At 42.8% G+C, this 19,530-nt stretch overlaps 2 protein-coding genes and 1 long non-coding RNA gene across 3 annotated transcripts; 1 reads left to right on the forward strand and 2 right to left on the reverse strand.

The window, feature by feature from the left end:
• Positions 1–812: 812 nt before the first annotated feature.
• LOC102711609 (serine/arginine-rich splicing factor RS31-like) lies at positions 813–5,576 on the forward strand. Its single transcript, XM_015836622.1, has 6 exons — positions 813–894; positions 997–1,135; positions 2,123–2,235; positions 2,389–2,621; positions 4,670–4,897; positions 5,268–5,576. The coding sequence occupies exons 2-6, from the start codon at positions 1,030–1,032 to the stop codon at positions 5,323–5,325; spliced, it is 738 nt and encodes a 245-aa protein (XP_015692108.1). The 5' UTR covers positions 813–894; positions 997–1,029; the 3' UTR covers positions 5,326–5,576.
• Positions 5,577–7,625: 2,049 nt separating this feature from the next.
• Positions 7,626–10,565, reverse strand: LOC102699398 (pentatricopeptide repeat-containing protein At3g57430, chloroplastic). The gene has a single exon (XM_006653056.3). It carries the CDS (start codon positions 10,335–10,337, stop codon positions 7,776–7,778), a length of 2,562 nt encoding a protein of 853 aa, XP_006653119.3. The 5' UTR covers positions 10,338–10,565; the 3' UTR covers positions 7,626–7,775.
• Positions 10,566–11,960: 1,395 nt separating this feature from the next.
• Positions 11,961–16,184, reverse strand: LOC102711421. Its single transcript, XR_423374.3, has 4 exons — positions 15,735–16,184; positions 14,301–14,424; positions 14,026–14,093; positions 11,961–13,279 (listed from the first exon to the last, which is right to left on the reverse strand). It is a non-coding gene; the product is annotated as an uncharacterized LOC102711421 (long non-coding RNA).
• Between the last annotated feature and the right edge of the window lie 3,346 nt (positions 16,185–19,530).

Genomic DNA, 19,530 nt, shown 5'->3' on the forward strand with positions numbered 1-19,530 from the left:
TTTTTGGTGAAAACATTGTCCTAATGTCATAATGTTTGGTTTGAAATTTATTTAAAAATTAAACATTTCAGTTTGTAAAATGATGGTCAAATAGTTCTACCCTCTTTGTTTTTTTAAAGAAATGATTAGAATTGTGTTTTTCCTAGTAAGCTAGCACATAAGTCCAAGAGATAAAAGAAATGTAGTTATTTTGAAGAAAAAAATAATGGCTCATTAACAGTCAACTAAAAGTTAAATGTAGGACAACATGGCAATCTAAAGAAGCACCAATAAATTGACAGAATCAATCAATTACCCATAGTCTATTTATTCTACATATTCCTACTAGCTTGCTTATATTTATCCCACGTCCACTCATTGTTCAATAGCATATTTGCTCATTGTCTCTCATATGTACTACACTTCAGGATACCGCACATGTCCTATCGAGTCTATGTTCAATTTGATGGAACCCTTTGTGTGTTTATCGTTCGACGACATTTATCAGATTTATCGTTCGACAACATTTACCCCTATGACGACACTTCTTCGAGTGTCGGTGAGTGCGACACATAAAAGTATGACGCACAAATACTACATACAATCTAATTAGGGTTTAGGATAAGTTCGTAAACGTAGATACAGCTAATATTTTAAATGACATGCAAAACTGAGATAAGCAATTAGCACGTGACTCATTGATTATTATTAGTTGTTACGAATTTTAAAAATATATTTATTTAAATGTTTTTAAAGAAAATTTCTACGGATCCCAGTTTAGAACCCAAATAAAATATGGGCCGGCCCAAGTAGCCCAACAAAAGCAACGACCGCACGACGAGGGAGGGGAGAAGCCCTAGCCGCCGCCTTCCTTTCCCCGTTTGCTTCTCCGCGACACGAGACGAGACGACGCAGGTGAGGAGACGACGACCTGAGGGAGGGCTAGGGTTTCTCCTCGGCATCGGAGTTTCCTTCTCGCGCTCATCCGGGACTTGGATCTTGGGATTTTCTTGCTAGGGTTTTTTTGGGATCTTGCGGCGGCGCCCGGAGATGAGGCCCGTGTTCGTGGGGAACCTCGACTACGACACCCGCCACTCGGAGCTCGACCGCCTCTTCTACCGCTATGGCAGGATCGACCGCATCGACATGAAGTCAGGTCTCCCCTCTCCCCCCCCCCCTCTCTCTCCACCCACCCGGAATTGCATCCGAGGTGCTTAGTCTGTAACCCTAAAGAAACAAAAAAACATGAACATGAACTGTTCTTGGTTAGTGCTCTCATGTTTTGTAATATGTTTGCACGATAATCCTTAGTCTGTACAACTTTACGGCATTAGTAGTTCTACCACCAAGCTTATGTATGCTTTAAATTGTATGTTGTAGAAGCAATTAGGATGTTTAAGATGCAATGATCCATACATGTGCAACATCCATGGCGTGGAACACATAACTGTGCATACATATATGATGGTCCATGCGATGTATCCGCAGTTGCAATATATGTACAGCAGGTAGCAAGATGTTTTAAATGTTTGCTCTGGCGCAGGAACTACAGAGGCAAAAACACAGCTCCCCCGGGGCTCCTCAACTCCTGAAACACCCCTCCATGCATTCATCCGGCCATCCCCTTCTTCACTTGACCATCCGTTACATGACGCACACCGTTTACTGTTACCACCGCCCGAGCTTGTTTAGCGGGGACTGACATCATCATGTGATCCATGCCATGCCGTCAGTTCCATCGTGCCATACCATGCCATGATTAGCAGTATCACCATGCCATCCTCCCGGCATCAACATCTATGCGTGCTGTTTCAATAAGCAATGCCTGTGAGATTGTTCTGTTAATGGTGAAGCATTGTTGGTATCTCCTCAGTCGTATCGTCTTACTTTGGATATAAGTTATTACAACATCATGCTTAGCCCTGATCCATGAATGGAATCCTACCAATAACCACTCTAGTGCTCTTCATACCATCAGATATTTTGCAGGTGCAGTACCCTTCTGTTCTTATTAGGTCTGATTGAATGGGGATTGTGTGTTGAGTTGCTTACCAAAACTGGAAATACCTGCACCTATTGGTGCAGAGATATATTTTTATTTAATTCTCCATTGTTCTTAGTTATGTGCTTGCCTCTTCTTTAGGCTTTGCTTTTGTCTACTTTGAGGATGAGCGTGATGGTGATGAGGCCATACGGGACCTTGATGGTTATCCTTTCGGCCCTGGGAGGCGCAGGCTTTCGGTGGAGTGGTCAAGGGTAAGTTCTTCTGATATTTTTCCCTAACCTTAAAAATGTGGAACATATTAACTCACATGTTGAGAGTTCTTGTTTAATTTAGTTGGTCTTTAATGCCAACGTATTGCATTTATTGTAATTGAAATTTGTCTTCTTTTCTGGCCATTATAACAGGGTGATCGTGGTTCCAGACGTGATGGCTATAGCAAACCACCAGTGAATACTAAACCCACGAAGACGCTGTTTGTCATTAACTTTGATCCCATCAACACTAGAGTCACTGACATCGAAAGGCATTTTGAACCATTTGGAAAGCTTTCGAATGTTCGGATTAGGAGGAACTTTGCTTTTGTGCAGTTTGAAACACAGGAAGAAGCCACAAAGGCACTTGAAGCTACTCATTCTACGTATGCATCTCATTCACCTCTTCCTAAGCTTGTTGACAATATTCATTTTGCAAACTTACCAGATTTCATTATTTGCGTTGCAAAGTTACCTGGGTTCCTTATTTGCCACTGAGAGTAGCTCTTTATTTGCTAATATCTTGTTAATTTGACTCCCTTATTTGTTATGCCTGGAAATTTTCTGTTATTGTTAAAAGGTGCATGCAAAGTCTGCCTTTTTTTCAACCTGTTCAGAATTTGGATGCAACTAAGGACATGTCAACTTTGGTATATGGGTCCCACTGAAAATATAAAAGGAGTGACCCCTTCTTCCTGATCTTCCCAGAGCCATCCTCTTTTCCTCAACTGCAACAATGCTGCTGTTGCTAAAACTCCCTCTGGCGGTCTGGGGCTGACAAAAGCTGAACCTCTGGCCCATAGTGGTGCTATATTTCAGTTTCCCCTTAGAAATAAAACCCATGTGGCAGATCGGTGGCCCAGCTGTTTTGCAGTTTGTTGGTGCAGTTTACTGTAGCAGAAACAATGCTCTGGTGGGGGCTGCGCAGTTGTTGCCATGGACATGGTGATGGTGCTTGCTGTCAAATTCCATACAGGCCATTCCATGTGGGCCTTGAGTAGTAGCTTTGATATTCTTGGGAGGGAGTGCTGTTATGGCTGCTCAAAATGCTGGGGAGGATTCCGTGCAAACCACCGTGGAGGGTGGGGACATTGCTTCTTGAGCCAATGGGACATAAGAAGGAAGTAGCTGCAAGATGTGAGACGAAGCACCAATGGGGAGTAAGGGCAACTATTGGCTTGGCTGTAGATGGGGTAATATGGGAGATAACAATTGAGAAGAAAAGGGCACTTTATCTGTTTGGTACTCTATCTGTTTGTGAATATTTGTCAGTTTTGACTTTGAGAACTATGATTTTGATCAAAGTTAAAACTGATAAGTATTTATGAACGGAAGGAGTATCTTTTGGTGATTCTTACAATATGATGGACAATGAGCCAGCTTGACTCGTTAACGTTAATGAGCTAATAGCCTATCTCAGCTTGGGTTGGCTTGTGAGCTGGCTAGTTAAGCCAGTCAACACGCCATATCTCATTTAAATCATCTCTATAGTTTATAAATTTACCATTTTATCATATATTAACATAATAATAGAAACTAATTAATTTGGATGTAGCCATAGTGCTAAGCACTAGTTAATAAGAGCAAGTACAATAGCAGGTTGCAAGCCAACCATAAGCCTATATAGAGGAGAGAAAATGAAACATGAAGGTTGTTGGCTCTCGTGTAAGAGCTAGCTCTACATATGCGCTCCAAGATAGATGCATTAAATACATAGGTGGGAGAAAGACAGAAAAATATTAGAGCCAACATCGTAGCTAACCTATTGTACATGTTAGCTCTAATATAAGCTTATAGCTAGTACTTGGCTCTAGTACTAAACTTGCTCTAAGTCCTAAATATATGAAAATATAGTGATCTTTTATACTAATGAGCTAATCGAGCAGCTCGTGAGTTGGCTTGTTAAGCTCATGAGCTAAAAGCCTAGCTTGGCTTGAGTCATTAAGACTACGAGTTTGAGCCGAGCCAAGCTTGATATGAGCTGATCTGAGCCATGAGCTTCGAGCTTTTTGTTTACCCCTATATACTTACGAGAAAAAATACACAAAAACAGTGAAATTAACTAAATGGGATTGAAGACAGTGGCATGTGAGGGTCACAATTTCATATGGTTGCAGTAAGGAGAACAAATCAATTTTCAGTGGCAAATAACGAATTTTCTCAAGCTTAGGATACATGAAATTCAACTTCCACATGAACACTTTGAATATTTTGTTTTGATGTGCATTGAAATTGCCGGATATTACTTTAATTGTTCAATTCAGTTAGGAATGTTACTGTTCCAAGTATTATAGTTTTGCCTAAAACACAACTGTAGAGGCACAATTACGCAGTTATGTTGCTTCTGAAGCCTGCTCAATTCTGTATACCCTAATGATTTGAGTAATTATTGCAGTGTGAACCTTACGCCTTCTGTATTTTTTCTCCTCTGCAGCAAGTTATTGGACAGGGTGATTTCTGTTGAGTATGCCTTTAGGGATGATACAGAACGAGGTGACAGGTATGATGGTGCAAAAGGTGGCTATGGTAGGCGAGATGATAGTCCGTATCGCCGATCTGCTAGCCCAGTGTATCGGTCACGCCCAAGTCCTGACTATGGTCGTGCAAGGAGTCCCATTTATGGTTCGTACCAGAGGAGTCCTGTTAACGATCGCTATCGAAGGTATGTCCATACATTCCTTGCAATGCATCATTATGCTTGGTGATTCTATGCCAGGAGCCCAGGAGCAGCAGTTCTCTAAGCAAAAAATTTTCACTAGGACACCAAAAACATTTTATGTTACCTAAGATCATCAGTTTAACCACCCACTTCACATCTTATGGAATAGGCATGCACTGCACCTTGTTATTTTAGTCCTGAAATTACTATATGTTACTCACACAATCACGCTTGGGTGCTCCTGAGCACACCTGACACCATTTACAATAAATATCGATTTTAACTACAACTGCAATGTTAATTCTTCATTTGTTTGTGTTATTTTTCAACACGTTTGTTGTTGATTGATAAATATCGTACTGTATGATTGCAGCCGTTCTCCTGTCCAGAGATCAAGATCCCCTCTTGCGAGCAGAAGAGCTTATGACTGACTGGGTTTATCTCAATGGTGGTTGCAGAAGGGCTCGCATCTTCCTCTATAGATCTAGCACTAATAGCCAGAACTTGTGGTGTACTCTGGAGCTTTTACCTTTAGTTGACTTAAAGTCTTAAACTCCGTACTATAATCTTTAGATATATGTGCTTCTAAGACCCCAACCATGTGCGATGTAGATGTGTCACAGCGTTTTGAGACTGTTGCACTGTTATTCTATGATAAACTTTTAGCAATGTGAACTTAATCTTATGTGTCTTGTGTTGCTTGGGGCCTGATTGATTGGATACCTAGCGTTTGCTGTCATTCCACTGTTTGTTCAGCGCAATTGACAAGCTTTAGCAAGTATTTGGGTCTATACCAATTAAATTAAAAAGGGCTTTACAACAGTCGCTGTAAACCAAATGGCAGCCAAACATGATCAGAGTCACCGTGCTGAGTTGTTTGGTTATTTGAGCAATTTTGCAACTCCCAGTTTGGTTCACTGTAGAATTTATCCCGTCTCTGCCTTTTCGTTTATGCTTACGCTAATAAGTCAACACTATAGAATTTATCCCGTCTTTGCCTTTTCGTTTATGCTTACGCTAATAAGTCAAAATTTATTTAACTTTAAATTTGGAGGTGCCTTTTCGTTTATGCTTATGTTAATAAGTCAAAATTTATTTAACTTTAAATTTAGAGTCAATTTTAGGGTTTTTCACTGAAGCTTATTTTTCAATTTTGGCTCTCAGGTTACTATAAATATATATATATAAATTATTTGTAATTTTTTTATTTGCAAATATGCTGTTTAGCTTTTTCAAACAATACCCCCTCCCACTCCGTTGGATCCAACTTTTTGAAGGACAGCAAGTTGCCAACAGTGGTAACCTCTATTTGTTGGCTTTTGTTTATGCTTATAAGCTAAATTTTAAATTTTTAACTTTAAATTTTAAATTGATTTTGAAGTTTTTTTTGTTGCAGTTTATTTTCTAGGTTTATCTTTTGGATTGCTATAAACACATGTATTAAAGATTTATTTATAAATTATTTTTTAATAAATACACAGTTTAGTTTTTTTTCACCACCGATCCAAAAAATGACCCTGATATGGCTAAAGGCAGACCCTTCACACCTGTCAACAACCTGTCTTGCTACTCGTTCCATCCTAGGAGGGCATGTTTGATCCTCGCCATGCCGGAATGTCAACAAGCAAAAAGAGTTCCCTAGGACCCTGCCTCGTAGTCGAAGCCAAAGAAGCGACGTCGTCCGTATCCCGGTGGTTACACCCTTCAAGATTTTGGGTTCGACTTATTATTATAGTGAATGTTTTAGGATTCTAACGGCTACTTGTTTTTCAGTGGCCGGGCACGTTTTCCGAACATTAAGCCAAGTGCTGAATCGTGGCCTGTGTGAACTTGGATATCTTCATAACTGATGGCACTTTCTTCGGATAAATCAATATTGTACTCAAGCTTCAAAATTGGCAGATTTCGGAGGCGGTTCTGGACTTCTTTTGAGCTCTGCTGCTAGTCTGGGCAAGGAGAACATATACTTCTAGATTTTCGAAAGCAGTTCCTCAACGATTTCAGAGACATGGTCTGTCTTCCGCTAAACAAATAGACAAATTCATCCAGCATGTCTTCAACTTCAAATTCTATCTGCTGTCTGCTGTGGCTCTCCTTTCTTGGCCGTACGTCTTGAAGAAAAGCTTGCATCAACCTAAATTCACTTCTAATTTGCTTAATTCTGCTTTCAATCTCAATGAAAATTGATACCTCATTTCCCTGGTGGGCAACTTATGCCTCTGTCAGATGTGATCCCAAGATGGATCCAATTTTGCTTAGGGTTCCAAACACCACAGCTTCTGCCATCCAGTCCTGAATTTTTCAGTTCAGATATATCTGTTTTTTCATAGTAGTTTATTTTATAACCTTTGTTTTTAGATTGCTACGAACACATATATAAATTTTTTATTTATAAACTATTTTTCGTTTGTAAATATATCGTTTAGCTTTTTTTTTCTTGAAAAACCAAATAATCACCCGATAAAAAGTTTTTATAAGGGTAGGGATGGGTGTATGAGTATGTGTACATGGTAAGTTTTACTATTCTTTCTGTTTTGTTTTAATAGATAATACTATTGATATTTTAACATATGTTTGATTATGTCTTATTAAAAAGTTTATTAATATATAAAGTTAAGTTATGATTAAAATACATTTGATAATAATTCTACTTATAATAAAATAAATGATAATTATACTAGTTTGCTGAATAAGACAGATAATTAAAATTATGATAAAAGTCAACGACGTCATCAATTAAAATATGAAGGGAGCAGTAAGCAACTTGGTTTGATTAAAATGAAGGAGCATGCCATAACTTTGCGTTTGACCCCTGTATATATACGGTGTACGTGTTTGCTAGTGCAAGTTATGAAAAAAATTAGTGTTACCCTATTTTGCACTACCAAAAATCCCCACAGGAGCATTTGCCCTGGCGAAAATGGTGAAACCTCCTGACGTCCCTGAGCACGATGTCGCGGTCAAGCATCTTGGACATGAACTTGGCCGCCTCATGGCAGTCGTTGCACACCCTCAGGTTCTTGGCCACCCTAATGGTGGCGCCCGCCGGCGACCTCAGCAGCCCGAACGCGATGGCCAGCTTCTCGCTGTGGCACCGGAGCACGGCCGCCTTGTCGCCGTCGTCCATGTCGTGCAGCACGCACGACGTGTCCGGCGCGTACCCCTGCCGCCGCATCTCCTCCCAGAGCGCGCCCATGCGCTCGTGCACCTCCGCGCTCGCCGGGTGCGCCGACTCGCCGGCCGTGAACCGGTGGATCGCGCCGTCCAGCTCGATCCAGCTGCACCCAGGCTCCTTCGCCACGCCTCGCCGCCGCATCCTGCTCCTCACCTCCGCCGACTTGGACCACTCCCCGGCGGCGGAGTAGATGTTGCAGAGGAGCACGTAGTGGCTGGCCTCCTCGGGCTCCAGCTCCAGCAGCCGCTCGGCGGCGATCTCGCCGAGGCGGACGTTCTTGTGCAGCCGGCACGCGCCCAGCAGCGTGCTCCACGCCGACACCTGCTGCTCGCCGGCCTCCATCGAGGTCACGATGGCGTAGGCCTCGTCGAGCCTGCCGGCGCGGCCGAGGATGTCCACCACGCAGGCGTGGATCTCCGGCGTCGCCGAGACGCCGTGGTCGCGCTCCATGGCGTGGAACAGCTCGAGCCCGCGCTCCACCATGCCCGAGTGGCTGCACGCCGCCAGGGCAGCGATGAAGGTCACTTCGTTGGGGCTCCCCTCGCCGCTCGCCGTCATCCGGTCGAACAGCGCCATGGCCTCGCCGCCGAGCCCGTGCATGCCGTACGCCATGATGAGGACGTTCCAGGTGATGGTGTTCCGCCGAGGCAGCCGGTCGAACACTGCGCTCGACAGGGGCAGACACCCGCACTTGGCGTACATGTCCACCAGCGCGCTCCCGACGGCGACGTCAGTGTCGAGAGAGTGCCTCACCGCGTACCCGTGTATCTCCTTCCCCTTCGCCGGCGCTGCCAGCATGGCGCACCCCGGCAGGAGCGTCATCAGCGTGATGGCGTTCGGCGCCACGCCGGTGAAGCCGTCTTCTTCTTCTTGCTGCTGCATCTCGCGGACGAGCTGGAACGCGTCGTTGACATTGCCCTGGACGACGCAACCGGTGATGAGGGTGTTCCAGGACACGACGTCGGGGAGGTCGACCATGGCGAAGATCCGGTGCGCGACGTCCGTCTTGCCGAGGCGCGCGTACATGTCCATGAGCGCGTTCTGCACGAATCGGTTGTCCGCCATGCCGCGCTTCACCACGTACCCGTGCACGGCCTCCTTCCCGTCGAAGGCCTCAGAGCGGGCGCATGCCGGCAGCATGCTGGCCATGGTGGTCTCGCAGGGTACGAAGCCGGCCTCGGCCTCCATCCACGCGAATAGCCGAAGCGCCTCCTCGTCCATTCCGGCCTGCACGTACCCACAGATCATGGCGTTCCACATTCCGAGCTGCTTCCCGGAGTCGGGCACCATGTCGAACACCTGCCTCGCCTTGCCCACCTGCTCGTGCGTGGCGTACATGTCCACCAGCGCGCTCGCCACGAACGAGTTGGCGGCGAGCTCGCCGTCCTTGATGACATAGGCGTGCATCTCCCGGCCGACGGCGAGCAGCTCCAGCCGCGAGCACGCCGGGAGAGCGCTCGCAAACGTGACGCCGTCCGGTGGCACGCCGAGCGCGACCATGTCGTAGAGCGTCTCGACGGCCTCGTCGAAGAGGCCGCTCTGAACGAGCACGCTGATCATGGTGTTCCACGTGACGACGTCGTTGCGGCCGGGAGCGGTGGCGCCGAAGAGGGTCTGCGCGTCGTCGACGAGGCCGAGGCGGGCGTACATGGAGAGGAGCGCGTTGAAGGCAAAGCGCTCTTGGGCGTGGAGGAGGCCGCTCTTGAGCGCGTACGCGTGCGCCTCGCGGCCGAGGCGGGCGCCGGCGGGGAGATGGGAGCAGGCGAGGAGGACGCTGACGAGCGTGAAGGAAGTGAGCGGGTGGCCGTCGGCAAGCATGGCGCGGAGCGCGGCGAGCGCGTGGCCCCAGCGGCGGAAGATGCAGAGCGTGGAGATGAGGGAGTTGAAGGAGACGGCGTCGCGGAGCGGCGGCGGCGTGCCGTCGAACACCGCGAGCGCGGCGGCGAGGCGGCCGCAGCGCGCGTAGGCGGTGAGCAGCGCGTTGGCGACGGCGGGGGAGGGGCGGTGGAGCATCCCGCGGCGGAGCGCGGCGGCGTGGATGGCGCGGGCGGAGCGGGCGTCGCGGAGCGCGGCGGCGGACTTGATTGCGGGCGGGAGCGCGAAGGGGTCGAGCGGCGGGGCCATGGAGGAGAGCGCGCGGAGGGCGGCGGCGTGGTGGCCCGCGGAGGTGAGGGAGCGGACCGTGGCGGAGGTGGGAGGCGGGTGCGGCTGTGGAGGCGGCGAGGCGAGGGGGAGCGGGGCGTGGGCGGCGGCGGCGGCGGGGGCCATGGGAGGCGGCGAGGTGAGCCTCTCTCAGCTGCTCCGCTGCTGCTTCGCTTTGGTTAGTTGGATGGATAGTGTGCGTGCTGCGTGCCACGTGCCATGATATTTTTTCTCCCCTTTTCCTTCGGGCATCACCAATGTAACAGAGCTAGCCTTCGTTTTTTTACGGTTATACAGAGTTTTTTTTTAAAAAAGGTTCAAGTACAACTCTATAAAATAGATTTTAATTCTATAATAATAAATTGTATTGTTTGTATTATTAAAATAAGATAAAGGATTAGATAATCTTTTGCATCTCGTAAGAAAAACAACCCTTAATCCAATATAAGTGGAACCCATCACATGCAATTAAGATGGATCACAATGGTAAAAAAAATATCTGCTGCCTCTGTCGAAATAAGATCATTTTTCAGTTTTTTGATACAATGTTTTGACTATTCGTCTTATTTAATTTTTTTTGTGATTAATATTTTTATTTTTACTAGATGATAAAACATAAATAATACTTTACACGTGACTAATTTTTTTAAGTTTTTGTGCAAATTTTTTAAATAAGATGAATAGTTAAATATCGGACATGAAAAAAAAATAAAGTTATTATGGGACGAAGGTAACAGGGACTACGCTCACCACTCAAGTGTAGACAGATCCATAATTATCTCCGGTAAGCCTCCGGCGATCTCCCTCGCCTTCTACTCAAATCCATAGTCTCCACTGCATAGCCCTCCCCTTCTGATGATTTTTCATATAATAAAATATTGACATCCAATAGGGTTGCTATGAGCCTAACCGATTCACGTCAGCGAATTTTAGAAACTCTTCATATTGATGTTTTCGATTGAGGTCGTTGTTCTTTCCCATTGTTAACTAAACCATACCCTCGTTTTCCACACGTAAGGTTCCTAAAATGTTTAAAAACTAATAATTAATTAATTGTATATTAATCTGTTACTGCGTATCCAAACAGAAAATATGGCCTGAGTCTTCTTGAACCTCTCCTTCCAATTTGACGGTAGCGTCGTTGCTCCGCCTCCTCGAAGGCCTTCCGTTGCTAGTTATCTAGATGGTTTCAAGGAAGGCATTTTGCGAAACTTGACCTATGTAATGGTATGAAAGAAACTTTCTTTGAGAGAAAAACACTCAAATTTACCAAAAGGATCATCATAAGATCAATTAAATAACTTGTAGGATTTTAAATGCTACTCCACATGAGCATATTGGTGAATAGAAATCAACCTATAACAACTTTGCTAACACACAACACGACCTTATAGAAACATGGAGAAATTCACAACATCATTAAGTGGCAAGCGATTATAATATATTAAAGAAAAATCCCTACATGCCCATAAGAATTTGCTCAATTTTTACTGTGCCTTTGAATTTTGCTCATCACCTAGATGTGAGATGCCCCAGAGTTCTACTTTTATCGTCTGTAGCTGACTGTTGACCGAAAATATTTTCCAAGATAACTATATTACTCCTTATTCTTGTACTCATACTGATAAAAGCAAAATTCTCAACTGAAAAAGAATGATATGTAAAAAAACAAAGGAATATAATTATTTGGCCATAATTTTAAAAATAAAATTGCAAATCAAATTTGATGAAATTCACACAATATTTTAACCAAAATTTAAATTCAAATGATAAATAATTTGGTTCTCAATTTCTTGGTAAAAACTCATGTATGGATGTAATAATAATTTTTATAGTTCAAAATTTGAATTTGTTTTTAATTTTTTTTCATAAAATGATTCTGTTTCATTTGAGTTTATTGTGAACTCTTTTTTTTTTTACATTGGGATTTTATCAATTAGTTGGTACATAAGGCCATCTCTTTTTAGGGGTTATAGAAGGGTTCTTGCTAGATCTATTTTTCTTAAATTAACCCTTATACACTGTTTAGGAGCTAGGTTTAAGCCGGTTTTGGCACTATTTAGCCTTTTTTGAAAAGTAATTACGAAAATAAACTGGTTTGGAAACTTATTTAAAAAATGAACCATCCACTCCGCGTCACACAACAGGCATGGAGGTCATGCATCTCTATGCCAGGGGATTTAGCACGAGGTCTCGGACACCTAGATGCCCCGAATGACTGAGCTTGACCTAGCTCGCTGAGTCAGCGAGGTCTGCACCAAGCCCATTGGCAATCTCTTGTATATGGTACGATATGGTTTCATATGAACCCTAGGTGGTTATTGCGGTATAAATAGAAATAGAGCATAAATACATATTGAACTATGCATTAGGAATATTCGTATACTTGCAATGTGTTTATTGTGTAAGCATTTTCGATATGTAGCTCCTAGTTAGGTTATGGCGTGTCTTAGGTTTATTATTTTAAAAAAAAATTTAAAACCGGTTTATTTTTGTAATAACTTTTCAAAAAAGTGCCAGATAGTGTAAATTTCGGAGGTTTAGGATCCCTGCTAGACTTGCTGTTGTATGCAGATTTCATTTTCTCGCAGTGTGTCAACTCAAGCAATTAAGCTGGTTCTAAGCTTTATATATTGTAACGTTTTTTTTTTCTTTCACTTATGGGCCGTTTGTATGGCTTCTAGAGTTTTGGGCCCAAAAATGACCGACACTTTAGGCACAAAAAGTTATTCACACTACGCCTCGCAACCGTGCTTCAATGGTATTATAATTACTAGATGAAACCCCGAGCGTTGCGGCGGGCACATTAGAAAAGATAAAATATGCACACTGAACTTGCTGGAAAACACACATGAAACACTAATTTCTATTCACTATTGTTTTATGCCGAGATCTTAGGAAAAACAAACAATTTTATCCGTGGATCCTATATTACACAGGGAATAGAATGTAATGAGTTAGACTTATCAAATATATGCTGCAAGTACCTTGATCTTTATCTTTATCACGATCTGATTCTTGCTATGTCAGGACAACTATATAGCAATCTTCTGGGTCTTTCCCAACTGCTGAAATAAATTGTAGTGCTAAAACATATAAGTATAGGATGCATGAATCAGGAATCTCTTATAAACTAACTAAAACAACAGTTCATGTTTACCGAATAGAATAAATTGAAACTTTTGAGAAGAGGCTGGATTGCAAGAGGCATATCAAAAGGTTTGCAAGAGAATTATAAAAGACAAATAGGAAGGGGCACATGAATTGTATCAATTAACCATTGCACCTCCTGACCCAATTAATTTGACAGTTTCTATTGTAAATGCTGGTGATTAAGGGAGGAAGTAATTAAGGGAGAAAGTAAATACCAATCAACTCTAAAGTTAAGACCGAAAATTCAAATTTTGACTTTAAACATAAGCAAAAGCTAAAGGATAGTGGTGTGAATCTTGGCTTGGGCGCTTCAGAAGTTTCAATTCTTAAAGCTTTATCATTTTAATAAACCTGTAAACTGAACACATCAAACAATATCAAAATTTGGCCAAGCGAACAGGTGCTAGCTTTAGGCATGTTTGCAGGCAGAACATCATTTAACTCTATGGGAACAAACATGGCGAACATACTGACTCCTATTGTATACTAGTCCTTGATTTGTCAAGAGGACAATATGGCGAACATACTGACTCCAATTTATTTTGATCAACTTTCTGAAGTGCTTAAAAAAACTAAAGTTCTAGGGAATATAAGTATGGGCTGCATAAAAAGTTGTAGGGAAAACATGAATAGTGTAGGATGCGCTGAACAAAATACATACCGAGTAAGTTGCTACTCCTCGCTATGTCAGGACAGCTATATAACAATCTTTTGGGTCTTTCCCAACTGCTGAAATAAATTGGAGTGCTAAAACATATAAGTATAGGATGCATGAATCACAAATCTCTTATAAACGAACTAAAACAACAGTTCAGGTTTACCAAATAGAATAAATTGACACTTTTCTTAGAAATTGAAATCAATACTCAAGGCAAATAACCAATTCAGACATATAAAATCAGTAAATAGAATCGATAAAGTTGGTCGACAACTAACCTTACATGACTCGAGTGCAATCATGTGCGCTTGTAGGATGAAGGGGTGCAGGGTTGAGGCTTGCACACAGAACGGTTGATGTGAGGGAGGTATGGATTTGAGGAGAGGCTGGATTGCAAGAGGCCTATCAAAAGGTTTGCATGAGAATTATAAAAGACAAATAGGAAGAGGCACATGAATTGTATTAATTAACCACTGCACCTCCTGACCCAATTAATTTGGCAGTTTCTATTGTAAATGTTGGTGATTAAGGGAGGAAGTAATTAAGGGAGAAAGTAAATATCAATCAACTCTAAAGTTAAGACCGAAAATTCAAATTTTTGACTTTAAACATAAGCAAAAGCCAAAGGATAGTGGTGTGAATCTTGGCTTGGGCGTGGCACTTACTTTTGCTTAATCATAGAACCTCAACGTATACTATTTCTTACGATTTTTAGGAACATGTGAAATATTAATGCAAAACTGTAAATGTAGTACGAAAGCAAAATACTAAAATTTCAGACTTAGCAGGGAAAAAAATAATCCTAGATTGTGAAAGCACAATGAACTTATAGAATGGAAGGATAGGTGCACAGGGATATACCTGTGCTCTTCTTGCTACTACAAACTAACAGAGATTAGAACTTGTAATTAGGGACTATGGAATGTGTTGCTGGCTTTGCTGCTGGATGGCATCGAGCCATCGAGGATTTAGGCAGCAGATATGCTAGCTGGGTTTTTATCCTTTTTAGTTTTGTTGGGACTTGTAATCTTCTTCTAGTTAAGTATTGCAATGAATACCAATGGTAGATTTGAGGCCTCTATTTTTTGGGCCTCACACATGCAAACTCTGTACCTACTAAATGTACAGCCCTTGCTAATACCTGAAAAATACCACCATCTTACTCTAAATTTTATGTTATCTTGCAAAATATTCTCAAGTATGCTAAAATTGTCTGATAGTAAATTTACCCATATTTGATACATCTGTTCTAAAACCATGTGCTGTGATGTCCTGTACCATATAATTTAGCTAGTTAGGGCTAACTCCAGTAATAATATGATGCAATGACTACAAAGAATGTGTATCGAACTAAATGAGTTCCAAAAGTAGACAAATTGAGACATTGAGTGCTACCATGCAGCATCTCCGGATTGAACTATCTGAATTAACAGTGTGATTCCTGATAATTTCGATGAAAAGTTTCACCTAGGATTAAGTTTATTGTAGAAAAGCTACCGCACTGGCAAAAGTAGGAAAATGGATTATCTGCATTATTAGTATAATTCCTGCTCATTTGCGCATTCACCTAGAATTAGCACTGAAATCCACACTTGCACACTATTTGCAGAACATCGGAAACAAATATCAATCTCAGACTTTCTCCATCGGAACATCTCACTTCTAAATCCCACAAACAAAACGATCCTTGACAGCTAGGGTAGTAGTCGTACCGATGAGGAGAGACGCGCTGGTCTCGGGGAGGTAGTAGAACCGGTGGCGGTGGAGGACGTGTCCGAGCACAAAGGAGAGCACGAGCATGGAGATCTGCAGCAGGATCCCCACCCTGGCCACCTGCTGCTCCTTCCCCAGCGGGGCGGGCGGGGGAGGGCTCGCCGCGCCGCCGGCCGGGGAAGCCGTGGACACCAGGCTCAGCTCCAGCGCCATTCCGCGTCCCCCGCGGCGGGATTCGCCGGCGGCGAGGGTCGGTCACAGTTGTCGGGGGGCGGCGGTGGAGCTGGGGGCGCTGAGGCATCGGGGAGGAGGAGGAGTGCGTGCGTGCGTGCTCATCGGGGAGGAGGACGGCGGCCTGGCGCGCGCGGAGAGATCGGCGGCCGGATCTGGCGCCATGGTGGGGATCGGAGAAGGAGGAGCGCAGGAGAAGGGAGAAGGGAGAAAGAACGCGTACCTGTGGCATCGGGGAGGAGGTGTCCGTGCGTGCGCATCGTGCAGGAGGAGGAGTCTGACCGCACCGTCCAGATCAGATCCGACGGCTGAGAATTACAGGTGACGTGGTTCAACCACAATTCACCTTTTATAGAAAGAAGGGATTACATTTACGTTAGGACATTCCACCTTTCTATTGAAAAACACATCAAACATTATTTTATATATTACTTCATGTCTCAAATTGGGGCCAGGATTTCAGATTTATACCCCAATATAAACAATTATGGAGTACTTATTCGAATATACTACTCCATACATTTTAACTAATTATGTGTTTACAAAGGGAATCTAAGCAATTTAGGACCTGAAATTGACCAATTAAGTGACTTGGAATTATTAGGGATTGCCCTATTGATTTTTGTTAGTTTGATGTGTAATCAGGTTGTTAAAGAGCCCCACTTCTCACAAACTCATAAGTTCCCCAAGCTGCAAATGGAAAAATGAATTGAAACCCAAGGAAGAAAAATGTATCTTGCAATAAAGAACTAATCGTTTGACTCACTGTCTTCGTTGGGCTTGGACAAGATGCTATTCTCTGCAGCAAATGCCTTGCCCATCCATGATTTGCCATTGTAGAGGATTAGTTTAATCCAATTTTAATTACTTTTGTTCATAGATTAGAGCAATTTGTCCCTGCCTTGTACCATTACAGATCGATCGATCTTGGGTCTTCCTTGCTCTTGTCGCAGGAGGAGACAGAAAATGATGCTGCCAAACACTAAGGCTGGTGATGTGCCGGATGAGCTACAGGATACGAATCCAGCGCAGGGAGGAAGTACAGACCTCGCAGGGAAAGAAGGCCGAATAAGAAAGTGAATGGGCCGGAATGGGCCCGTTAGCTAGCGGAGGGCGTGAGCTGTAAGCTTGTGGTGAGCGAGAGGGAGAGAGACATGACTCTTCTGTATGTTCTACTTTGTTGTAATCTTCTAAATAATTGTTGTTATCTTCGTTCCATAATGTAAGAACTTTATGATATCGGTTAGATTCACATATATACTAATGTTAATGAATCTAGACACAATGTAAAATATATATATTAATACCTGGATAAAATCTAGACGAACCTAAAAAGTCAGTCTTGTAACATGGAACGTCGGGGACAACAATTAATCCTGTTTGATTGAGAGCAGCTAAGGAAGCCCATAGCGCTGAAGCGCATGGCAATGGTGGTGACTGCGCAGCTCAGGCAGACACTGCTGCTGCTGCTGCTGCAATGGTTTCAGGCCTGTGTGCAGTGCATGCTCCCATGGCGACGAGGTGCTCCCTCCCCTTGAGCAGCCACCATCGCTCATTGCGTCGTCGGGGAAGGAAGGAAGCTCAGCCGATGACAGAGAGGAGCGACCCAGCTTGGCTCGATCGATCAATAGATACAAGAAACTGAAACTGGAGTAAAACCCTCCAAAATGGGGAAAAAGTTACAGATGCGACAACGGAATTCACACAGTAACTTTTTACCCAAGTCCAAACAACAGAAAGGCATATTGTCAACTTTGTCGACGGTCCAATTGTTGGGTCTTTAACGCAAAATGTGTAGAAACTGATAAGTCCAGACAGGATATATACTTCTATATGTAGTCCTAAGATATATATACATCAATAATACCACTACCTCGATTTCATATCATAAAACGATCGAGCTTTGTCTATATCTATATATCGATAAATGTATAAAATTTATATATGTGTCTAAATTCATTAGCATTCGTATAAATAGACAAGACTAGAAAATTTTATATCGTAAATTCAACTGATGGAGTATTAATTAAGTTATTAACCCTTAAAAGTTACCAAGAAGAAAAAACCAATGAAACCAACTTAAAAATGGTCTGTTCCTATCTTTACTCAACCACAGACCCAAAGGAAAAAACAGTGTGTTCTATGTAGAGCGCTAAGGGAGCGTTCGAAACCGACCAACCATGGACACTTTTTTCTCTTTTTCCGTGTGCACATTTTCCAAGCTATTAAACGGTGTATTTTTTAGAAAAAAGTTTTATATGAAAGTTGTTTAAAAAAATCAGATTAATTCATTTTTCAAGTTTATAAAAGCTAATACTTAATTAATTATATATTAATGACTTTCTTCGTTTTACGTACGCTAATTAGACAATTTAAACATGTCACTTGTGAACGGTGCCTAAAATTAGTAGCGGTGACATAAAGGCTTCGCTCACTGAAGCTAGACATGACTCTACAAAGAACATTTTGGTTAGAATCTTGGGCAATCCCAGCAAGGATTTGCTGCAGTGAGTGCCTGTCTGTCTGAGTGGGATCTCATTATCTTTGCAATCATATAGTACCATATATATGATGAACAGTGACAGAAAATAACAGCTAATTAATTTCCCCTATTCTGTTGTATATTCACTACAAGCTCCCATGTGCTTGTGCTTAAGAAATCACTGGGTAGTTTACTGGGTTGTTCCTGATACACAGGAGCCTTCCAGCCCCCTGGTGATGATTGATGTTTTGCTTCCTCGGGCTGTCCTAAGTGTTTTTGTGCTTTTAGTGTAATTTAGAGTACGAACAATTTTATAGTACTTGAGTAGGTACTAAGAGATACCAAAATTTTAATACAAAATTTGGTACCTCCTATTAACTAGGTACCGAGAGGTACCAAAATTTTACACTGAAATTTTAATACCTACTGTACCTTCTGAAGGACTATAAAATTGCTGAAAGGGTACACTCTCAAAACCATGGCTCCATACAATTTATCTTTACCAATATAAGAAATTCTTAGCTTGTTAATTAACTACGATGAATAATCCTGACCATGACCACACATGCATCTAGCTCATAGTAGAAGAGCTAGGATTATCCCTATATATATGTTATACTTCAAGATATACACTCTATAGTTGGCAACTGATATCATGTGATTACTCCACTAATTATCATGGGGAATAGGTGCATTCATTCATTGGAAAAGGTTCCTAAATAGCCAAGCGACAATAATATAACTATAGGATAGCCAAGCGACAATAATATAACTATATATCCTAGAAGCACAAAAACATAGGTACTAATATTTCAGCATATTCTCATAGGCATGGATGGCAGCCCTACCATCACACATATCCATCCACAGGGAGCCACTGTGAGAATATATCATGCCGGCCATGTTGGGCTAAGAGCTTGTATATGCATGCAACTCTCATTAATTGGCCACCATATGGTGGACCTGATTTTATATATGTCACCTTCAAACTTTAGCCTTTCTCCCCATGCATGTTTTTGCCTTTGATTAAAGGGAAGAGGATGATGGATGGCTAGCTCCTTATCTACATCAGGTGAGACTTG

This window comes from Oryza brachyantha, chromosome 4 (genome assembly GCF_000231095.2).
Source record: "Oryza brachyantha chromosome 4, ObraRS2, whole genome shotgun sequence".
In the NCBI taxonomy this organism is placed as follows: Eukaryota; Viridiplantae; Streptophyta; class Magnoliopsida; order Poales; family Poaceae; genus Oryza; species Oryza brachyantha.

Excerpts from the sequence above, each read along its gene's own strand:
- LOC102699398 (XM_006653056.3), bottom strand. The coding sequence starts at position 10,337 with ATGGCCCCCGCCGCCGCCGCCGCCCACGCCCCGCTCCCCCTCGCCTCG.
- LOC102711609 (XM_015836622.1), top strand. The coding sequence starts at position 1,030 with ATGAGGCCCGTGTTCGTGGGGAACCTCGACTACGACACCCGCCACTCG. Across the intron at positions 2,236-2,388 it reads TTTCGGTGGAGTGGTCAAGG|GGTGATCGTGGTTCCAGACG; the intron begins GTAAGTTCTTCT and ends CCATTATAACAG. Across the intron at positions 2,622-4,669 it reads CTTGAAGCTACTCATTCTAC|CAAGTTATTGGACAGGGTGA; the intron begins GTATGCATCTCA and ends TCTCCTCTGCAG.